General features: G+C 45.0%; 1 protein-coding gene across 5 annotated transcripts in view; it reads left to right on the top strand.

Annotated features, from left to right (window-relative positions):
- The window catches only part of TSPAN16 (tetraspanin 16), a 214,771-nt gene that overhangs the window by 24,725 nt on the left and 176,354 nt on the right, over positions 1-13,692 (top strand). For 4 of the 5 annotated variants that reach the window (XM_080988342.1, XM_080988340.1, XM_080988339.1 and 1 more), the window contains 5 exons: positions 4,676-4,750; positions 6,719-6,826; positions 8,899-9,036; positions 10,153-10,236; positions 12,086-13,387. In XM_080988342.1, coding sequence (XP_080844468.1) covers positions 4,676-4,750; positions 6,719-6,826; positions 8,899-9,036; positions 10,153-10,236; positions 12,086-12,142 — 462 coding nt within the window. In that variant the 3' untranslated portion in view covers positions 12,143-13,387. Of the gene's footprint in view, positions 1-4,675; positions 4,751-6,718; positions 6,827-8,898; positions 9,037-10,152; positions 10,237-12,085; positions 13,388-13,692 lie in introns of those variants that run through there. The other variant, XR_013981010.1, reaches the window with a different exon arrangement.

The following is a 13,692-nucleotide window of genomic DNA, read 5'->3' as shown; positions in this document are numbered from 1 at the left end:
TTCTCAACTCCTTTAGCAGCTAAAGCCAACCCGCTGATACGAGAGAAACAAAGAGCAGCTTGCAGCAGTCTGGAGCAGGGCCAAATCTCTCAAAGAGTTTCCATAGTATGCGGCTGCAGCAATTATAAAATACTTCAAAAACTGAGTCAGTTGAGATAAAAGTATAAAAGATTAAAAGAAGATTAAAAGAAGTCCGAAGAGCACCGGTAAGCGCGTCTTACCTCGGCGCCATGTTGGCTCCTCCCTCTCTTGGGTGTCATGGAACTTCTGCTCCGCTACGGGATTACACAAGGGCTTTTGCACATTCTGAGTGAAATTTGTGCATCTGGGTCGAGTCTCTGAGTGTTGGCAGCAGCTAGTACATGGGTAGGCAAACTAAGGCCCAGGGGCTGGATCCGGCCCAATCACCTTCTAAATCCAGCCTGTGGACGGTCCGGGAATCAGCGTGTTTTTACATGAGTAGAATGTGTCCTTTGATTTAAAATGCATCTCTGGGTTACTTGTGGGGCCTGCCTGGTGTTTTTACATCAGTAGAAGATGTGTTTTTATTTAAAATGCATCTCTGGGTTATTTGTTGGGCATAGGAATTTGTTCATTTATATATTTTTTTCAAAACATAGTCTGGCCCCCCATAAGGTCTGAGGGACAGTGGATCGGCCTCCTGCTGAAAAAGTTTGCTGACCCCTGAGCTAGTAGCTCCAATATACCATCATGCCTAGGGGCTCCTAAGGGGTTGATGCATTTGAGCAAGGCCCCTGAAAGTGCTTTTTTTCTAGGAAAAAATGGTGCTGGTATGCACCATGCAAGGAAGATCTCTCAGCACTGGTGAATAAACGTGGGGGCGGGGGGAGTGCCATTCCGGGGGGTGGCATCGCGGCCGCCCCCGTGACGCGCACCGCTCGCTGCGTACGCCTGTGACTGGTGCCACGCCCCTACGACGTGTGCCAGCCGCGCCCCTGGCTGTTCACTGCTCAGGGTGGCAGAGCATGTTGCTCCGCCAGTGGCTCTCGGACCCTGCCAGAGCATTGTGGCTCCCTCCTTAAGCTGGGCAGAAGCTTCCTAGGCTTTGGGAAAGAGGCAAGAGATGTCTGACAGGAGCCCTTCTAGCCCTCCTGTCTCCTTTCCAAAGTTGGGCAGGCTTTGGGAAAGAGGTGTGAGGCTCTGATTTGGGGTGGGGGTGGGGGGTGGCTAGTACTGCATGCTACCAGAAAAAAACACTGGTCCCTGCACTTCCTGATCTTTGCAGGAGTTTTCCCAGGCTTCCCTGCACACATTCCTCTCAGGTCAGTAACATGTAGAGCATTTAGCATGGATGCCTTCTGATCGGCAAGTCCTAGGCTCTGTGGTTTAACCCACAGCGCCACTCGCATCCCTAATATACATCTAGTCACTGCCAATTTGAAAACTTGTGGGGCAGGAGGAGGCTTCATATTACACCAGTCAAATAAAACCTCAGAATTAAAAAGTAAAAGTAAAAAGAAATGGATGTTGCCCTCCCACAAAAACCTAATTTTTGCTGTTGTGCACTTCCAGGGATTTTTTAAAAAAAGGTGTACACTTACAGGTACAGAAATACCTGCATGCGTGCATGACCAGAACAGAGAAACTCTCCTGGAGGTTGGGGAAGGAATGATTGAGAGAAGGGCCTAAAAAAACACAACCCGGGTACATTCTGTTAAGCTTCACTTGTTGGTAGGGATGGCATTGCAGAATAGCAATTAATATCCATGGCTAAAAAAAGACCCCAGGAATGTGCAAAGGTGGAAGGAATTTGTCACAGAAAAATCTGATCTTTATGACTCGTTTGTGATATAAGGCTCCCCTTCCAGAAGCACCTTTAAACTTTCAGTTATATTGAGAATGAGTGAAATCTGACCTTTTCCATAGGTGCACATAGACTCTTTTGAAAAGCTATTGCAGAGAAAGAGCAACTTTGGCTCCCAGGAGGCTGAACTAATTAGATTCAGCCAATGTTAACAAGACTCCCTTGGTCAGGTGGGCGGGGAACCGACTGCCTTTGAAGTTTTGAATTCACTGAACATGTTCATAACAGTACAAAGGCCTCTCCAACCTACGTTCTTTATAAAAGATCATAATATATAGCCATCAGAGTTTTAAAACTTCAGAGGTAAAGGGTCAGGCATAATTTATAGGTGACTTAATGGGCAACTGCAGATGTTATGCTAAACCATCGTTTAACATTCCGAGAACAAGCTGCCTTGGTTTATGTGCCCCCAGCCACAAGCAGGAGCCTGGAAGCTGGTGAAAATGAATGGCAACGTTTTTCTTCCCCCAGACAAATTGTAGTACATCTTTGTTTAAAACGAGCCATCTTAAAACCATAAGATTCTGAAGCTGGCTTGTTTCTACATAGCTAAGATTAACCATAGTTTAGAAGCTGGGTTAAACCACAGAGCCTAGGACTTGCCGATCAGAAGGTCGGCGGTTCAAATCCCCGCAACGGGATCAGCTCCCGTTGCTCAGTCCCTGCTCTTGCCAACCTAGCAGTTCGAAAGCACGCCAGTGCAAGTAGATAAACAGGTACCGCTCCGGCGGGAAGGTAAACGGCGTTTCCATGCACTGCTCTGGTTTGCCAGAAGAGGCTTAGTCATGCTGGCCACATGACCTGGAAGCTGTACGCCGGCTCCCTCGGCCAATAAAGCGAGATGAGCGCCGCAACCCCAGAGTTGGTCACGACTGGACCTAATGGTCAGGGGTCCCTTTACCCTTTACCTTTATAGAAGCTGGGTAGCATTCTAAACAGTGGTTTTTCCAAATTCAGTGGTGAAAACTTCTTCTTTTTTTCAAAAATTTTTATTGGTTTTCCAAAATTTTTAGACAAACAAACATACATCTTAACCGTACTTGATCCAATCTTAGTAACATTGTTAAGTGATTTCCTCAAATCCCCCTGGCTGAATTTCAGTGTATATCATTGTAACAGTTTTCCAAAACCTATTTTCTCATAAAATTAACTTAATCATTTAACCTCTTACTTTGTTTTCATTTTAACTTTAAACATATTATTCTCTAAAATTACATAATTAAATCCTAAGCCTATCTGGAATTTGGAAGTTTTTCCAATTAAGCTATCTTAGCATATTTAACTAAATAGTCTTTAAATTTCATCCATTCCTCCTGGTACTTCTCCACCTTCTGGTTGCGGACTCTTCCAGTCAGGTCAGCTAGCTCCGAAAAGTCCATCATCATCTTCATCTGCCATTCCTCCACTGTCAAGACTTCTTGTGATTTCCAATTCTTAGCTAACAAAATTCTAGCTGCAGTTGTGGGAAAACTTCTGATCTCTTTGTTGTGCTTGTGGCACAGGGTGTGGAAGGCCAAATTTCACTACAGCTTGCTCTCGTGCTAAACAATGGGTAGGAAACCTTTTTCAGAGTGACAGCAACTAATCTAAATTTCACCTTTGTATAGTTGGCTAGTTTTACACACACTCAAATGCACCCCTTTATCTTCCACCCAGAGAAGTAACGGGTATCATCAGAGTTCAAAGACACATTCCAGTCAGGCAAAGACACTTGACGATAATAATAATAATAATAATAATAATAATAATAATAATAATTTATTATTTATACCCCACCCATCTGGCTGGGCTTCCCCAGCCACTCTGGGCGGCATCCAAAAAAATATTAAAATACTGTAATACATCAAACATTAAAAGCTTCCCTAAACAGGGCTGCCTTCAGATGTCTTCTAAAAGTCTGGTAGTTGTTCTTCTCTTTGACATCTGGTGGGAGGGCGTTCTACAGGGAGGGCGCCACTACCGAGAAGGCCCTCTGCCTGGTTCCCTGTAACTTGGCTTCTCGCAGTGAGGGAACCGCCAGAAGGCCCTCGGCGCTGGACCTCAGCATCCAGGTAGAATGATGGGGGTGGAGACGCTCCTTCAGGTATACTGGACCGAGGCCGTTTAGGGCTTTAAAGGTCAGCACCAACACTTTGAATTGTGCTCGGAAACGTACTGGGAGCCAATGTAGGTCTTTCAAGACCGGTGTTATACGGTCTCGGCGGCCGTTCCCGATGTGAAATAGGACCAGTGAGGGATGTGGCAGAGGAGGTGTAGCCTGAGAAGAGTCCTGAGGCCCAAATAAAGAAGTTTATAGAGCTGCATTTGGCTCCCAGGCCTGAGGTTCCCCACCTCTGTACTAAACTATGGTCCACTAAGATCTGTACTGGGGACTGGTGCTTTTAAACCTATTAAATTATCTGGGGTTAGATGTTAGTAGTGATGTGCCCAGGTTTGCCCATTACCTCAAATTGCATTGATTACTTTTAAAAAAGCGTGAAAGCGGAGTGGAAATATTTGTGCTATGACAGATCTTACCATAAAACCTCGTTTGCATCAGAGGAATAAAGGCACCACGAGAACAAACCTTTGCAAAGGCTTTCTAACCTGAAGTCGTAGGCCATTATATGCTGAATGGTGAAGAGAATGGGCAGCCGTTCCACTTTGAGTCCCCCAAGTTCCGAGTAATATTCAACTAAGTTTTATTCACAGTTCTTGCTCAACTTCGTTATATTCATTAATTTCAAGAGTCTCCTCTGAGTAAATCTTCACCAAATAGCACCCTCAGGCGATCTCTCCCCTGGCATTTATGAGCTCTCTCCTTTTTTTTTGCTAATTGTGGATTCCTCCTCCCTTTCCCTCTGTTTCCAGTTCTTTGTGGTCATACTGATTCTCTTCATAGCAGAAGTGGCCGGTGCTATCGTGGTGCTGCTCTTCTCTTCTGTGGTAAGTCAGTGCTAGCATCTGGAGTTTGTGGCTTCTGCAATTGGAATTTTGCAGCAAAAGGATCCCTGACTAGAAGTAGAATCTGTGTTGTTTACCAACAGGAGGCAACACAACACCACCTCTTAATTCTCACATTGTTTCTGGATTAAGGTTTCCCACTAGCTTCTGAAAAATGCTGGGGGGGGGGGGCAGCACCAGATTTAGGGTGATGGGGGCAGTTTCCCTGCACAGGGCATACAAGAGTATGCAAAACTATGATATAGTGGACGAGAGCATGGACAGTATGAAAGGGGAGAGGGGGAAGGGTGCCAAATTTTATCCTTGCTCAGCACACCATATTACAAAAATCTGCCCCTGGAAAGGGGGAGGGTTAGCACCCCCTTAGCATAAGCAACAAAGAGTGGCACTTAGTAGCCAGCAGAAGCTAAATAATAGTAATAGTAATAGTAATAGTAATAGTAATAGTAATAGTAATAGTACAGTAATAGTAATAATTTATTTATACCCCGCCCTCCCCGGCCAGAGCCAGGCTCAGGGTGGCTAACACCAATAAAACCACAGTAAAAACATAATTTTTGAATTATGGTGCTGGAGAAGACTCTTGAGAGTCCCATGGACTGCAAGAAGATCAAACCTAGCCATTCTTAAGGTAATCAGCCCTGAGTGCTCACTGGAAGGACAGATCCTGAAGCTGAGGCTCCAGTACTTTGGCCACCTCATGAGAAGAGAAGACTCCCTGGAAAAGACCCTGATGTTGGGAAAGATGGAGGGCACAAGGAGAAGGGGATGACAGAGGACGAGATGGTTGGATAGTGTTCTGAAGCTACCAGCATGAGTTTGACCAAACTGCGGGTGGCAGTGGAAGACAGGAGTACCTGGCGTGCTCTGGTCCATGGGATCATGAAGATGCGGACACGACTAAATGACTAAACAACAACAAAAACATAATGGGGGAAAAGAGAGGGGGGAGAGAAAAGAAAAGAAACCAATTTAAAATACAGGTTAAAATGCAATTTAAAATGCAGCCTCATTTTAAAGTAGCTGATAAATCAAGACCATAAGGGGAGGGAAACATAAGGGTCAGACTGAGTCCAAACCAAAGGCCAGGCGGAACAGCTCTGTCTTGCAGGCCCTGCGGAAAGATGTCAGGTCCCGCAGGGCCCTAGTCTCTTGTGACAGAGCATTCCACCACATCGGGGCCAGGGATGAACAGGCCCTGGCACTAGTTGAGACCAATCTAACCTCCTTGAGGCTCGGGACCTCCAAAGTGTTGTTATTTGTGGACCTTAAGGTCCTCCGCGGGGCATACCAGGAGAGGGTATAGAAGGGCTAGTGTGTTTTCCTGTGGACTGAAATTCCATAAGGTGGGCACCAAAACAAAAACGTCTTTGCTCCATGCTCAAATGATTCTACAGCAAATGATGAAAAGCAGAGCAAGGTCTCTCACTTGTTGCCAACATTAAATAGTCCTTCCTGAACAAGAAAGGTCTTGTCAACCTTTCCCCATGTCTCCTCTTTTTTGGGAGTTCTGTCAGTTCCTTAACTCTGTGCATGATCCATTCATCTTTTCCTGTGGTTCCTGACTTCCTGCTATTTCCCCAGTCCTTTAGCCTCTCTTCTTCTGGGCCTCCTCCCCACTTACTTTCCTAGCTGTCAGCCTCCAAGTGCGCCCTATATTTGTGTTGCCTCCTGCTACAGCACTCTTCTTGGCTGGGCACTATTTTCTTCAGCCAAATTGATCTTTCTATTCCTAAAGCTGTGTTTCCCCCCAACTTTCTGTTTCATTATATCTGCTAAATTCAGCATGTATGTGAACATTCCATGACTTCCATAGCTCATCCAGTGTCAGAGAAGAAGGGCAAGCAACAGTTTTAACCTATTGTATAAAACATGAGTGGAAGGAAGTCCTGGTTTTATGGTTTTTTATGGAAGTTATGATTTTCTTACTCACCTGTTTCCTGGTTGCAGGCAGATATATTTGTTGAGCACTTGCAAAATTGGGCCCTGAAGACTTTAAAAGAGGACTACGGCAAGCAAGAGGACATCACAGGCATTTGGGCAACAACAATGAAAGAGGTGAGTGAAGTTTGTTGTTGGGGGCACCCATCTATCTCGGGATAAATCCTAATTTCCGGTGTTGTAAGATGGAGGTTTTGAAAGAGCCTCCAAATACTTTTTGAAATGTTTTGAAATGTGCCTTGAGCTTTGTGGATGCCGTAAAACTCAGTCAAGAGATTTATTGCTTGACTGGTCATAAACGCATCACAGTAGCACTATTTACAATCATTGTAAAAGGTAAAAGGACTCCTGACCATTAGGTCCAGTCGTGGCCGACTCTGAGGTTGCGGCGCTCATCTCACTTTATTGGCCGAGGGAGCCGGCATACAGCTTCCGGGTCATGTGGCCAGCATGACTAAGCCGCTTCTGGTGAACCAGAGCAGCACATGGAAAGGCCATTTACCTTCCCGCCGGAGCGGTACCTATTTATCTACTTGCACTTTGATGTGTTTTCGAATTGCTAGGTGGGCAGGAGCAGGGACCAAGCAACGGGAGCTCACCCTGTCACGGGGATTCAAACCACTGACCTTCTGATTGGCAAGTCCTAGGCTCTGTGGTTTAACCCACAGCACCACCCACGTCCCACAATCATTATAGCAACAGCTTTAACGGCATACTTAAGTTTCAGTCCCTCTTTCTGTTTTGAACAGCAAGACACAGGCAGACACCGTCATGATTCAGCAGTCTGCAGACAGCATCTGTTGGTCAGTCACCTGCAAAAATCAAAAACGAAAGTTCTTTTATCAGCACTTCCAGCTGAAGCTGCGCATGCCCTGAGTACCACTCCCACTTACATACGACTGTTCTGGGATCTTCTCCCTGTTTCTGGATGAATGACTCCCTAAGAGATAGTCCTTAACTGGTCTCCTTCTGATTTTTGTGGCAGTTCAACTATCATCTGAACAGCTGGTGTAACCAGTTTTGTGATTGAAGGAAGATGAACACGTGTGCTTTTTTAAAAAAATTTTTTTACAGCGAACTTCTTTCTTGACGCTTCCTGTACTGCAACACTAAGGCTGTGTTCACAACACTTCCATTTACTGTGCACTCACTTGTGTTTCCAGTGCTGGGTTTTTTAAGCCATTTCCACGGGACGTTGCCCAAAATGTTTATGTATCTTGTACAGTGGTACCTCTGGTTGCGAATGGGATCCGTTCCGGAGGCCCATTCGCAACCTGAAAAGAACACCACCCACCTCTGTGCATCTGCACACGCGCGGGTCGCGATTCGCCACTTCTGCGCATGTGTGTGACGTCATTTTGCGCGTCTGCACATGCGCGAGTGGTGAAACCCAGAAGTAACTCTCCGGTACTTCTGGGTCGCCGTGGGACGCAACCTGAAAACGCACAACCTGAAGCAAACATAACATGAGGTATGACTGTACTTTGATTAAGGTACTGCAGCTTGATGTGTTGTTTCTCAAGCCAGCTTCACAAAGATTGGAGTCCTTAAGTCATTCCTAATTCAAATAGCCAAGGTGTGCACACCTTTGCAATCGATAAAGGCATTCCTGCCCTGACAGCATCCCCTGGTGTGAACACACAGAAATAAATTGAAGCTGTGCTTTTGTGAAGAGCGGGGGGGGGGGTGTAGAGCTGTGAAACATGTTGTGGGGGACAATTTCATTGCACTTTAAGGCAGTAATGCGAGTACACCTTAAGCCAGGCATCCCCAAACTCGGCCCTCCAGATGTTTTGGGACTACAACTCCCATCATCCCTAGCTAACAGGACCAGTGGTCAGGGATGATGGGAATTGTAGTCCCAAGACATCTGGAGGGCCGAGTTTGGGGATGGCTGCCTTAAGCCAACAGAACAGGAAGCTGCTCTGCACAACTGCTCTCCTTAGATCAGGGGTGAGGAAATCATTTGCCCTCCTGATATTGTACGACTCCAGCTCCCATCATCCCTGACCTTGCTGGCCATGCTGACAGGGACTAATGGAACTTGTAGTCCACATCTGGGTGGGCACCCCATTGTGTGTCCTTGCCCAAGCATTTCTTTTTTGTTCAACAGCTGCTTCCCAATCTCGAATGTGCATGCGATATAAAATAGCTACTATAAAACAAGATGGTCATTTCTCTGTTTGTAGCTGAAATGCTGTGGATTCAACAACTACACTGATTTCAACAATTCCTACTTCTATCAAACACACACTGAGAAATACCCCTCCTTTTGCTGCTCAGACAACAAAGAGTGCCAGGAATCCGAAGTAGACCACGACAAACAGGTAACGGCTTCCCAGAGATCACAGACTCCATGCATTTGTGTAATTGTGTGCCATGGGCCACCTAAAAAAAGGAGCTTAAAGCAAACTCAGCCCCATCAATCTTTGTGGCAGGGGAAAACAACTGGCAAGCCAGAACCTTCTAGGTCAACTACAACTAATCTGGAAAGTAAGAAATGATAGTAAGAGTTCTCTTCTGTCAATAGAGAAGATCAGAGGCTGAAGTTGGAATCATCCATGTGTTACAATGGGGGACAAGTGTGTGGAGGCTGCTTACATATTTCTGAATGGTGCTGATAGTGCTGCTAACCAATGAACTGGTTTATTTGTAGCAATGAGTTCCAGAGATAATTATGATCTGGCAGTATTCAGAATGGATAGTCAACATAATTGCAAAAACACAACATACCCCACCAACCACGGGTGCTGTTACAGACACACTGAAGAGATATTTATTCCCCAGGTGAGCAAGGGAGGCAAAGTCAGGGCAGCGCAAGAAACATACTGGCTTCTATGGTGTCTGTACCAATATGCCAACATATATTAACCAATTTTAAAAAACATACAAACTTCGTATAATCCTCCAATTTAACCCTCAAAGCAGTATTTTATGTTCCAGAGCTCCCAAATGTGGTGCCTTTAAAGACATGTAATAATTATTTTTATAAAAATGAATTTCTTATAGTTAGGAAAATAGTTAACAATATAATTTAAATCTCCCCCCCCCCCAAATTGTTTTTATTGAATTTCAGAATATTAACAAAGACAAAAAGGGAAAGCCAGTTTCTTAGGCATACCAAAACTAAAGTAAATCGAAGTCATTAGAATCTATCAGCTCATCCAAAAAACCCTCAACTCTTTTCTACCAGACAGATAATAATACACTTTACCATTAATGTTGCAGCCTTTTAGAAGCCTCTGTCTTTTGCTGTTATGCCCTATTATTCTTATTAAGAAAAATCCATGAAGTTACATTTGCTGGCAACCTGATCCAAGAACTGGTGTGTCTATAGCATTACTAAAAGTCAAGATATGTAAGCTTAATATGGAAGTATCAGTGGTAGTGAGCATATTTCTGAAGCGGTCTCTATTGCATAATGTATTTATGTCTCCTTCCAGGGCTGCCTGAATGAATTCCAGGTGTTCCTGAGCCGCAATGGGAAAATTGTTGGAGGGGTGGCTCTAGCTATTGGAGTCCTTGAGGTAAGCTCACACATATATGGCTTGATCACCCCAGGTGCTTCCAGAAGGTCTGCATTTTGCATACCAGAACATTAGGGTTGTGCAGTTTAAAGTGGATTAAAGGACATTGTTGTACAAGTCCACAAAACAAGAGCTTTTTGTGGTTTTCAAAAGTGCCAGGGAAATGCCTTGAAAAGGGTAGGATGAACAAATGATTAATGGGGAGATGCTTAACAATCCCATTAGCAAATCAGGATTGATGCTCGTTGGCATAAAACCACCCCATAAAGAAACCGGAACAAATGTTCAATAAAGATCAGACATAGTCCAATGGGACTATGTTTCTCTAGTCCAGGGGTAGGCAACCTAAGCCATTCGCCTTCTCAGTCCAGCCCATGGACAGTCTGGGAATCAGCGTGTTTTTACATGAGTAGAATGTGTGCTTTTATTTAAAATGCATCTCTGGGTTATTTGTGGGGAATTCCTTCATTCTGCCCCCCCCCAAAAAAAAACAGTACAGTCCGGCCCACCACATGGTCTGAGGGACAGTGGACTGGCCCACACCTTAAAAAGGTTGCTGACCCCTGATCTAGTCCCTACTACACCGCTTGCTAGTGAGCTACTGCACTGCTAGCATTCAAGGCCCTAAATGGTTTGGGACCTCAGTACCTCCCCCAATATCAACCACCTTGGACTGATTGTAGATTGGTGGTGCTGCCATTAGGAGTTGCCCAGTTGGCAGAGACCTGGGGCATGGCCTTCTAGGTGGTGGTCCTCTGTTTTTAGTATGCCCTTTCTAGTGAGGTCCATCAGTCTTCCTCACTACAGTGGTACCTTGGTTCTCAAATGCCTTGGTTCCCAAATGCCAAAAAATTAGAAGTAAGTGTTCTGGTTTTCAATCATTTTTTGGACGCCGAACATCCGATGCGATTGTCGGCTATTGTTTCCAGGGCACCTACACCACTCAGATGCTGTGCCTTCGTTTTCAAACATTTCAGAAGTCAAACGGACTTCCGGAATGGATTAAGTTTGGCGCTTTTGTTTTCGCTATTTATTTTGCGTTTTTGTTTTTGAGGCTTTTTTCGGTTAATTTGTTTTTGTGGAACCCAGTTCAGCTACTGATTGATAGATTTTGTGACAGCAGAAATGGATAAAAGCCCCCCATCCAAACAGTGACTATCATCAGTGTAGGTAAGGAAAAAATAATAATTTTAAATTTTATCATCTACAATACCGTCTTATTTCTTTTATAGTACAGTACATTGATTACTGCTTTTATTTTATGGATCAATGGTCTCGTTAGATAGTAAAAATCATTTTAGGAGTTGTTTTTAAAAGTCTGGAATGGATTAATCCGTTTTGCATTACTTTCTATGGGAAAGCGCGCCTTGGTTTTGGAACACTTTGGTTTTGGAACGGACTTCCGGAACGGATTAAGTTTGAGAACTAAGGTACCACTGTACTAACATTTAGGAGAACTTTAAAATCACTCCTGTTTACCCAGACATTTGATGGTGGAAAGTTATGTCCATGGCAACCCTGAAATTATTAGTTTGAAAGGAGGTGATTGCTTTTAGGAGTTTTAAACTATTTTTAGGAGTTTTAACTGTATTGTTCTAGTACTGACAAGTTTGCTGCCGTGGGCTCTTCTGCAAGAAGGTGCAAGATGTGTATATAAACAGTATCACTTCCATGTGAACTTTGTGCAGTCTATTACCTCCTCCTGCTGTAACCCAGTTCCCAACTGATGTGTTTGCAGGAAATGCTAGCGTCGTGATGAGATAGTAAAAATGGCCAACAGCATTGTTCCATGTCTCCCAGGAGGGTCCTGTGTGTAAAATGCTCCCTCACCTGTCCTTTTGCCCCCTAGCTGGCTGCCCTGGCTGTCTCCTTGATCCTGTACTGTCAGATTGGTACATACGCCTGAAGCAAAATTGGCTACCTACCGCACAGCTCTGGCTCCAGCTCTTGGCTTCTGCACCAGCCATGAAAGAGACATCGCAAGCATCCTTATTCAAAGAGCAGATGCGGCAATCACTTTTACTGGATCAAAAGAGCGACATGATCCTCATCCTCATTCATAATTATTAGCTACTAATCCATCACTAATCATTAAACCCTAGTTTAACAGTACTTGCTTTAAAAAAAACACCCTGAAAAAAGATGTACACCTATTGTTTTGTGCTTCCTTTACCTTACGGAGTGGGAAATCCAGGGTAGCCTTTATATCAGGGGTTGGGAACATCCAGCCTGTGGGATAAATATGGCCTCCCAGGCCTCTCCATCTCACCCTTGGGACTCTCTCAGGCCAGCCCTATTCTGCACCCTCCCTGAATCTGGCTGGAATCTGTCCCTCAACATAATAATGCCTCTCATTTGTGAGGCTATAATTTGGGCAGACGTCTCATTTTTAAGGTCCTTTGGCTCTGGTGTAATAGAGAATGAAAATTTTATTATACTTCGTAAAATGGGTATCTCGCTTGATTGTGGGAAACCTCAAACCTGCATTCTTGCTTTCTGATTTGCGATGTAGGCTGAATTGTGTTTTCATCTGTACAGGCCTGCTATCGTATATGAGGGTGATCAGGTGTGCAGTTTTAGTGCAGGGGAGATTTAAACTATACAGTGGTACCTCGGGTTACAGACGCTTCAGGTTACATACGCTTCAGGTTACAGGCTCCACTAGCCCAGAAATAGTACTTCAGGTTAAGAACTTTGCTTCAGGATGAGAACAGAAATCGTGCGGGGGTTGTGCAGCAGCAGCGGGAGGCCCCATTAGCTAAAGTGGTACCTCAGGTTAAGAACAGTTTCAGGTTAAGAACAGACCTCCAGAACAAATTAAGTTCTTAACCTGAGGTACCACTGTGTGCAGTAATGGGACCTTAAATCAGGGGTGGACCAACTTTGATGGCCCTGAGGACCACATGAGGATGAGCCAGTGAGTTGGGGGCCACATATGCATGCAAACACACACACATATAATCCCGCCCCCCAGCAACTGTTTTATGAACACACACGCGCACTAGCTTCAGCATGTTCATCAGCTAAGTGGGGAGAAGACATATGAAGAGATTGCTGAGATCTCTTCTCACCATAGCTGTCAACCGTCCCTTATTTGGCGGGAAACTCTCTTATCCCAGCGCCGTGTCCCGCTGCTGTCCCTTATTGATGATGTCCCTTAAATTTCCTGGGTTTCAAAGGAAGCAGTTCCTCTCCCTCCCTCCCTGCTGGTCAGGGAGGAGGGAGGCTCCAACTGTGTTGCTTGGCTGCGTTGCTCACCCAACAAGGAGTCTAAGAACGACTGGGGGGTGGAGCTTGCATGCCTTGTGCCAATCAAATTGGCCGCGTTGCCTGGGGACTCACCTTTGCTCAGCACTTCCCAACGGAGAGGTGACGGTGGTTTTCCTTGCTGCATCCCCTTTGCCGGGTTGCTGCGCTTGAGGCTTTGTTTGGCTGCCGGCTGGGCTTTCTGCCTTT

This window comes from Podarcis pityusensis (genome assembly GCF_964106645.2).
Source record: "Podarcis pityusensis genome assembly, chromosome: 17".
In the NCBI taxonomy this organism is placed as follows: Eukaryota; Metazoa; Chordata; class Lepidosauria; order Squamata; family Lacertidae; genus Podarcis; species Podarcis pityusensis.
Note: the sequence above shows the minus strand (reverse complement) of the source record. Positions and strands in the feature narration are given on the sequence as shown.